At 44.2% G+C, this 9,461-nt stretch overlaps 1 protein-coding gene across 1 annotated transcript in view; it reads right to left on the reverse strand.

Moving 5' to 3' along the window:
- The window catches only part of ttn.2 (titin, tandem duplicate 2), a 185,094-nt gene that overhangs the window by 17,610 nt on the left and 158,023 nt on the right, over window positions 1–9,461 (reverse strand). The window contains exons 190-202 of the mRNA XM_070446281.1: window positions 9,131–9,427; window positions 8,152–8,739; window positions 7,732–8,034; window positions 7,328–7,624; window positions 6,943–7,236; window positions 6,328–6,627; window positions 5,944–6,246; window positions 5,483–5,788; window positions 3,607–5,373; window positions 3,104–3,397; window positions 2,687–2,968; window positions 2,270–2,569; window positions 92–2,158 (exon numbers count right to left, since the gene is read on the reverse strand). Of these exons, the coding sequence (XP_070302382.1) occupies window positions 92–2,158; window positions 2,270–2,569; window positions 2,687–2,968; window positions 3,104–3,397; window positions 3,607–5,373; window positions 5,483–5,788; window positions 5,944–6,246; window positions 6,328–6,627; window positions 6,943–7,236; window positions 7,328–7,624; window positions 7,732–8,034; window positions 8,152–8,739; window positions 9,131–9,427 (7,398 nt within the window). The remainder of the gene's footprint in view (window positions 1–91; window positions 2,159–2,269; window positions 2,570–2,686; window positions 2,969–3,103; window positions 3,398–3,606; window positions 5,374–5,482; window positions 5,789–5,943; window positions 6,247–6,327; window positions 6,628–6,942; window positions 7,237–7,327; window positions 7,625–7,731; window positions 8,035–8,151; window positions 8,740–9,130; window positions 9,428–9,461) is intronic.

Genomic DNA, 9,461 nt, shown 5'->3' on the forward strand with positions numbered 1-9,461 from the left:
ATAAGATAAAAACAATTCATCATTAGTATATTTTTCAAACTATTACAGCAAATGTAAATTTATTTAACACATGTAGGTACATAGAACTTACCGAATGGATGCTCAATGACAACAGCTGAGGATTCGATGGACTTGCTCACCCCATACTTGCTCTCAGCAGAGACACGGAAGGTGTACTCCATGTATTTGGTCAGATGGCTAACTTTGATCGTGGTGCGTTTACAACTTGAGTTCACCACTTGCCAGGATGTAGATCCAGATTCACGTTTCTCAATGATGTAGTTGTCTATATCCGTTCCACCGTCATCCTCTGGTGCTGTCCAAGCCAATGAACAGCCTTCTGATGACACTGCAGATATTTCAATGGGTCCTACTGGTGGAGTGGGTCTTCCAACAACGTTGACAGTAACAGCAAATGTCTTTGCTCCGGCGGCATTGTCCAGAGTGAGGTAGTATTTTCCACTGTCTGCTCTCTTGCTGTCTTTTACCACCAGGGTGGTCTTTTCTGTGGTAGTCTTGATGATCAATCTATCAGTCTCTTTTAGCTTCATCTCCTCCAGTTTCCAGGTGGCCTTTGGAGCTGGTCTACCACTGATGGGGATATCAATGGTGAATGCATCGTGAGTCTTGCATGTGATGAGCTGGTTGGTTATGCCACTGAGATCTGCTGTGGGCTCAATCTTAGGCTCCTTGATGACAACGGATGCTAAGGCATCTCTTGGGACACTGATACCAGCCTCATTGATAGCCTTGACACGGAAGTCATATTCTGTGTTCTCAATCAAGCCCTCAATGACTAACTTCAGGAGTTTGGTTTGACCGCCAACAACCCAGCGATCAGAGCCCTTTGCTTTGGCTTCAGCAATGTAACCTGTGATGCGGCTGCCACCGTCGTGTTCAGGTTTCAGCCAGGCCAAGATAGCAGTGGAATTAGTAGTGTCAATGACGTCAAGACTCTTGGGTGGAGCAGGCACCTCAGTTGCAGTAATTGGTTCAGTCATCTCACAGGGTTCTCCCCTGCCATACATATTTTCAGCGATGACTCTGAACAGGTAAGGCACACCTATGCCTAGGTTGGTCATTCTGATCATTTGACGTGAGGACTTTTCGCTGACTGACTTCCAGCTGAGACGACTAGCCTCACGCTTTTCTACGATGTAGTGCTGAATGCGGGCTCCGCCGTCGTTGGCTGGAGCGTCCCACAGCATTGTCAGAGCTCCTCTGGTCACATCCTTGAAGCTGATAGCTCCTGGAGGTCCAGGTGTATCAAGCACCTTCACGGTAAATGTGATAGATTTGCGGCCACCGTTGTTCTCAAGAGATAAGGTATATTTTCCAGAGTCATATCTGGTACAGCTCTCAATGGTCAAGGTACTGTATGTGTCAGTTGTGTTGACGTCTGTCATAACACCAAGTTCTCCACTTGCCTTGGTCCATGTAGCCAGCGGAGCTGGTTTACCACAGAAGGCAATATGAAGAGTGACAGTGGCACCGTTCTTCACAACGTGTGTCTGTTTGAAGTCTGCATCAAGGGTGATTTCTGGTGACGTCAGTCTATCAACAGCTTGCACTGGATTAGGAATTGCACATGCTTCTCCTTTTCCAGACCCATTCACTGCACGCACACGGAACCTATATTCCTCACCAGCCATTAAACCTTTAGCGGTGTATGTGGTGTTGATGCAAGTTGTTCTATTGACTTGGTGCCATTCATTAAGGCTTGCCTTGCACATCTCAATGACGTAGCCAATGATCTCCATACCACCGTCAAACACAGGCTTGATCCATTCCAGGGTGACAGAYGACTTTGTGGAGTCGGTGACCTTCACCAGWGAAGGAGCACTTGGWGCRCTTGTWGGCTCYCTGCACTTGAAGAGTCTTGATGTGCTGCTTGCTGGTCCGATTCCGGCACCRTTTTCAGCCATGACACGGAATTCATAYTCATTACCTTCGKTCAGGTGTGTCACTCTGTGTCTGAGCTCAGTGATTGGCCTCTTGGATGAAACCTTCACCCATTGCAARCTCTTCTTCTCACGTCTCTCCAGGATGTAGTGCTTTATCTCATTTCCACCATCTGATCTGGGTCTTGTCCAGCCTATTGTGATGGTGTCTCCAGTCACATTTGTGGCGTCTGGTGTTCCTGGGGCTTCTGGAACGGCTGTGAAACAAAACAWYWKTTKKTTKTRKTWRWWMAWMATAATTGAAGTTAATAACAAATAAKTMTAYRTGTCAGTSATCWCTTTAGAYSTTGTTGKTTGATGGRACTTACTGAATTGCATCTGTGCAATGAATGRATCMGAGTCRAGAGGACGTCCAACTCCGAACTTRTTGACAGCAGAGATACGGAACTGGTACTCGTTKCCCTTGATCAGCTTGGTGGCGTTGAATGAACAAGCTTCACACTTGCTTGTCAYCATTGCCCAGGAGATCCTAGATGTTTCTCTCTTCTCCACCGTATAATAGAGGATTGCAGCACATCCATCGTTCTCTGGGGGGTTCCACCAGACAGTTGCCTTTTCTGCAGTGATACCAGTGAAACGCACTGGTCCCTCAGGTGGTCCAGAGGTATCTAAAGAAAGCATACATTGTTAATGGTAAGCATGAATCCACCCACTTGTTGTTAAATCATCTGCATCACAATTTGAGAGAAAATAAATGATGTAACTCTATTTATCTATAAACCAACCTGAGACTCTGATGTTGACACTCTCTGTCTTTGTTCCAGAGCTGTTCTTGGCTTCCACCATGTACACTCCGCGATGGTCGCGATCAGCATCTCTGATGAACAGGTGGCTGGAGCCGATGTTAGTGGTAATATCAATCAACATCATCTTGTCAATCTCTTTACCGTCCTTGTACCATATGACCTGAGGCACTGGTCGACCCGTGATACTACAGTTTAGTTTGATGTTTTCACCAGCCTTGTACACAAGCGCAGTGTCGGCTCTGAACTCAATGTCGGGAGAAACTAAACAGAGAGAGACACAAAAACATGACATTAATGATAAATGTAATCACATAGAGACAAACTTAGATAGCCAGACAAAATAAACAGGTTGTATAACGTACAGTATAATGTATATTTAATATAATGTATAATTACCACTTTCATCTTTGGTCATGACATAGCCCGATGACTGTGAGGGTGGACTGACTGTACCGACAGCATTTCTGGCAATCACTCTGAATTCATAGCGATCACCAGCAGAAAGTCCGGTGATGGTGAATTGCAAATCATTTATGTCGGTGAAGTTGCATCTCAACCATTTGCCTCTACCTTGACGTCTCTCCACACTGTATGCCACAATCTTAAATCCTCCATCTTTCTTGGGTATATCCCATTTGAGAGTGACAGTATCTCTTGTGACATCAATGACGTTAGGCGTACCAGGTGGATCTAGGGGGGAAAGGAAAGGTCAGGTTGCTGAAGTAGTGTATGTTCACAAAGTATGTATGTTCATGATAGCAGACTGTTCATTGAGGAAAAAACGACAAGGTAACACTTTATTGTAGTCCCCGTTATGTATGCATTCATAAAGCCGTTATAACAGCTACACAAGACATTATAACATCTGTCATAGACAGTCATAAATATTTTGTACTCACCAACTGGGGAGATTGCGAGGGCATGTTTGCTCTGTTCACTGACGGGACTCAGGCCAGCATTATTCTCTGCATAGACTCTGAAGGAATACTCCAGTCCTTCAATCAGCTGAATGATTCTGAAGTCACGGGCAGATATTATGCTGGAATTGACCTTGGTCCACAGAAGGCTGTTTCTGTCCTTCTTTTCAACATGGTAGCCAGTGATTGGTGAGCCGCCATCAAAGCTGGGTGCTTCCCATTGAATAGTCATGCCGTCACTGGTAACGTTGTATGTGACTGGTTTTCCTGGTGCACCTGGTGGCATGTACTGGTGTTGGGCGATCACGTCTGGTGAATTCAAAGGATCGCTCACTCCATATTTGTTCTCTGCACGCACTCTAAACTGGTACTCTGTGCCCTTGACCAGGTTGGGTATCTTGAACGTTGTCCTCACCACACTGGAGCAAACCATCTTCCAGTTAGCCTGGGCCATCTCTCGTTTCTCCACACTGTAGCAAGTGATGTCTCCACCTCCATTGTCCTGTGGTTCATCCCAAGATATAATGATGCCCTGTGCTTTGACCTCATCAAATCGGACCGGTCCAACTGGCACAGAGGGGGGTCCGAGAGTGATCACATTGATGTCAAAGAAGTTCTTGATAAGCTTGTTGTTCAGAACCAATGTGTATAGGCCTGCATTCTCTTTCTTTGCRCTTCTGACTGTTATAGACACTCTGTTGTCTGTTTCACGGAAGCGAATCTGTTCACTTTCTTTCAAAGGAATGTTTTCCTTCATCCATCCAACAGATGGCTTTGGTTTACCCTTAAATGGCATCTCAATATGGATGTTTTGACCGACACGAACAAAGAGTTCGCCATTTGGATAATCTATCATGTTGGCCTCAGGTGGAATAATGAACTCCTTTACTGTTATGGGCCCAATCTGAGAGAAGTCACTGTTGCCATTCTCATTCTTAGAAAACACTCTAAAGTTCACAACAGAATTTTCCTTCTGGTTTGTAACTTCACATGTGCAACGCTTGCATGTTGTAGCAACAGTCCAGGTTTCTTCTTCTTTAGTTTTCGTCTCAATGACATAGTCTGAAATGTGGCTACCTCCATCATGGTCAGGCTTGGTCCAGTGAAGAGTCACTGATGTCTTAGTAGCGTCTGTCATGACCAGCTCTTTGACTGGTCCGGGGGTCTCAGTGGCCCTGACTGGCTCTGCAGTCTCACATGTATCACCAGTACCATGCTCATTCTCAGCAGACACTCTRAAGAAGTAKGCGATTTCATCYGACAGACCGTCRATCTTGTATGATGTGTTGGGGCAYTCTGATGACACGACTGTATACGCTCTGTTGTTAGCGTCTTTCTTCTCCACAATGTAGTTGGTGATTGGRGAACCACCRTCGATYAGAGGAGCWTCCCAGCTCAGGGTCAACTTGCCTCTGGTGACATTCTTGATGATCAGTTTYTGGCAARTGGATGGGGTGTCAAGAACCTTGACAGACACAGTGATGAACTTGGACTCKCCAACACCRTTCTCAATCTCCAGGTAGTATTTGCCGCAGTCGTCGCGGGTGACCTTTGGAATGACAAGAACTGTTGTACGTTCTGTGCTGGTGATAGTGTATCTTGCATCRCTGGCCATGTTCTTGTCATGTCTTCTCCATGTGCAGTTTGGTGCAGGTCTGCCCTTCAGAGGAATAAACACCTCAATATCCCTTCCTGCCTTGGCAGTGTATTGAGTTGTCATGGGAACATCCAAATTGAGATCGGCTTCCTCTGTTAGACGGATAGGGAAAGATAGAAAAATAGGTAAGAGATTTGATACTAGTGCAATAAGTACAATGTTAACATATTAATAGAATGTTGTGAATATTTGAATACGAACCAAGAATATCCTTGGATTGAACAGGCTGGTACATCTCGATTGGTTGACTGGGTCCCAGACAGTTGACTGCAGCGACACGGAAGAAGTAATAGGTTCCTGGTTTCAGGTGATTCACAACATACTCTGTTGTCCTCACTTCTCCATTGTGGCTGATGACAGCCCATTCCCTTTCTTCAGAGTTCATCTGCTCAACAATGTAGCTGGTAATCTCGCTGCCACCATCATACACTGGCGCCACCCAGCCCAGGGTGATGGATGTTTTGGTGGAGTCGACTACTCTGAGTTTGGTTGGTTCACCTGGTAGGTCTAGAATTATGAAAAAATTGTCAAATGTAAGAGAAATTAAATGAACAAGTAGTAGAGAAAACATGAAACTTTCTATGTTCTGACTTTAAGTTGCTCAGGATAAGAGCAATAACAAAAATGCATATGTAAGTATTGCAATGAGGAGAATCACTTACCAACTGCGTCAGCAGCTTTGAAGAGGTCAGACTCTTTGGAGTACGGACCAGTTCCAGCCTTGTTAACGGCACATACACGATACTGATAGTCCTTTCCAGTGAGCAGGTTGCTGACTTTCTGTCTTGTATCACGAATGGTGTCTTTGATAACCTTGAACCAACGCAAGCTTGTCTTCTCTCGTTTTTCCAGGTAATATCCATCTATGTCACTTCCGCCATCAATTCCAGGTCTTTCCCATACCACCGTCATTGAAGAGTGTGTGATCATGGTTACTTGAGGCTTGGAAGGTTGACTTGGAGGAACTGCAAAAGAATATAAGCATGTTGGGACCATAATACAATATGTTCAGGTAGCTGGACAGATGTTGTTTGTTTTATCCTTACCAAATGCATTCTTTGCCTCTACGGGTTCAGATTCCAGTGGGTCTCCAACTCCATATTTGTTAACACCCCGGACACGGAAGATGTACTCATTGCCTTTGATCAGTCTTGGGACATTCACGATACATTCCGCCCAATTCTCAGAGATAATGGACCATTGAATTCTGCTGGCCTCCCGTTTCTCCACAATGTAGTGGGTAACCATTGCACCACCCTCATCCTCAGGAGGACCCCACATGATGGTGATACTGTTAGCAGTGACCTTCTTGAGCTGAATCTCGCCAGGTGGTGGTCCAGGTTTATCTAATAATGACAGAACATTAGACATTTATTTTCTCACTTTGCTCAATCGCACATTACTTGTTTTGGTTATTTGCTAATTAGACATACTTTGTATTGAATAATTTTCCATATGGTTTTCAATACCACCTCTGGAATGCACTCACAGACCACCTGAAGCCAACAGACTCTTGGCTCCTTTAATAATAAAGTGTCAGTTTCCCTGTCTAGATGTGTGCTGTTTTTATTTATTTTAATGCATTCACTGCACATTATAAATTCAATGTAGTATTATTAAATATAGGTACCAAAATAAAAAGGATAAGGAGCAATACACACCAAGAATTTGTACTCTGACGTAGGCATATGCTGAGCCCAAAGAGTTCTTCAGTCTCATCTCATATGTTCCGGAGTTGAGACGTGTGGTATCTCTGATGATAAGAGTGGAACTATCAGCAGCGTTGTTCTGTACCAGCTGAGCCTGGGCCCTGGGGTCAAGTTCCTTTCCGTCCTTGTACCACTCAATTGTAGGAGCTGGTTTGGCAATGATTCCAAATCTAAGCTCGACAGTGGTTCCAGCTTTGTGTTTCACAACCTCGCGATATTCATCAGGAATTTCAATCTCAGGGGCACCTATGAGATAACACATAAGATGCATTACATTAACTAATAGTTCAATGAAATGTTAAATTCCTACTTTTATCATATTTGGAACATAACCCACCATATGTATCCACGCAAGTTGCAGGGCCTGCAATGATGGATGGATTGCTAACTGATCCAACTGCATTCTTTGCCATGACTCTGAATTCATAGGTCTCATCCTGAGTAAGTCCTGTCACAGTATAATGTGTTTCGGAAACGTTGGTCAAGTTGGCCTTCGTCCATCTGTCTTTCTCGCCCTCTTTCTTCTCAATCAGGTATCCTGTGATCTTGCTACCGCCATCATAATTGGGCTTCTGCCATGCGATGCTGATGGAAGTCTTCGTGATGTCAGTGATCCTGACATTGGTTGGAGCCTCTGCAAAAAATAGATGTGGAGGTTCAGATACAGTAGATGATTTGTAAAGTTTAGAGGACACACAGTAGTATTCAATCACGAAAATGACAGTAACCAAGTCGACTTACCGCAAGCATCAATTGCAAGTACTGCGTCTGAGATCTTGCTGAGTGGACTGCATCCAGCTGCATTTTCTGCAACGATCCTGAACTCATAGATGAGGCCGGCAGCAATGTTTGGCACCTTGTAGTGTGTGGCACGGATAACAGTCTTGTTAACCTTCWGCCAACAGATGCTGTTTCTATCCTTTATCTCGAGGTGGTATCCAAAAACATGGCTTCCTCCGTTGGAGGCTGGCTCCTTCCAGGCTACAGTGATGCTCTCTCTGGTTACAGATGTAACCGTAGGAGCTGATGGAGCTACAGGGACAGCTAAAATGAAAGAAAATAACATTTAGTATATATATATTTTATTTTATTTTACATATGCACATCTATATATGAAGTACAAACATAAAATATTCAATAATAGAGTAGTATAAATCTCACTGTAGGGCAGATCCACTCTGACGGTTGGAGAGTCGATGTGCTCACTGATGCCGTAGCGATTCTCAGCCCTGATTCTGAACTGGTACTCTAGTCCTGTTGTAAGCTTCATGATTTTCATGGTGCATCTTGCGACAGCCGAGGAGACCTCAGTCCAGTTGGCGTTGGTTGTTTCACGTTTGAGGATTATGTAATTTGAAATGACGCTTCCACCGTCATAACGAGGAGGAGACCACTTCAGACTCACACTGTCCTCTGTCACATCAGTCATTTCAATAGGACCAACTGGGGCGCTTGGTCTATCCAGCACCACAATGTTAACGAAAGACTTGGTGGTTCCACTTGTGTTGGAGGCACAGATGTCATACCTTCCTGAATCAATAGCAATGCTCTCACGGAGAGTAATGATGAGGTATTCAGGGGTTACTTCAGAGTTGAATCTTGTAGTTGACTTCAGTGCAACATCGTCCTTTGAAAGAGAAACCTTTGGCATAGGTCTACCAGTAAGTGGGATCTCACATTTCAGGTTTGATCCTGCTCTGACGTAGACTGTATTGTGAGGGAACTTCTTCATGTTGATCTCAGGAGGGTCTGTTGAAAGAATATGGAGAATTATTAAGACAAAGGAATAATTATTAGATATCAAATCAAAATGCAATACTGTAAGAAAATGTAAGTTTTTTAACCAGCTTTACACACATAATATAGTACTACCTTGGATTATGCTCAGCAATTCTCTACCCTTATTCATTTGTGATTTTTTATTTAACTAGCAAGTCATTGAAGAACAAATTCTTCTTTACAATGACGGCCTAGGAACAGTGGGTTAACTGCCTTGTTCAGGGGCAGAACAGCAGATGTTTACCTTGTCAGCTTGGGGATTCGATCTAGCAACCTTTCAGTTACTGGCCCATGCTCTAACCACTAGGCTACCTGCCGCCCCAAATATAATATATAAATGTAGGACTGGGGAAAAACTTACCATGCTGGTCTTTAACTGTTACAGGCAGAATCATGTCTTTAGCGTCACTGAATCCAGCATGGTTTTCAGCACGAACTCTGAAGAAGTATTCAGCATTTTGCGTCAGGCCATAGACCACCAAGTGGGTGAACTTGGTGACACCAACTTTCACCCATTTATCCTGACCCTTCTCAAGAGCATCGATTTGGTAACTGGTGATTCTGCTACCTCCGTCTTGCTCGGGCTTGCCCCATGCAAGTGAAACACTTTCCTTGGTGATATCGGTGACTCCAAGTGATGCTGGTGGGCTGGGTTTTTCTGAAATCAAGAAGAAACATGGACATTTTTATAA

The sequence above is a fragment of the Salvelinus sp. IW2-2015 genome, linkage group LG2 (genome assembly GCF_002910315.2).
Source record: "Salvelinus sp. IW2-2015 linkage group LG2, ASM291031v2, whole genome shotgun sequence".
NCBI classification, from domain to species: domain Eukaryota; kingdom Metazoa; phylum Chordata; class Actinopteri; order Salmoniformes; family Salmonidae; genus Salvelinus; species Salvelinus sp. IW2-2015.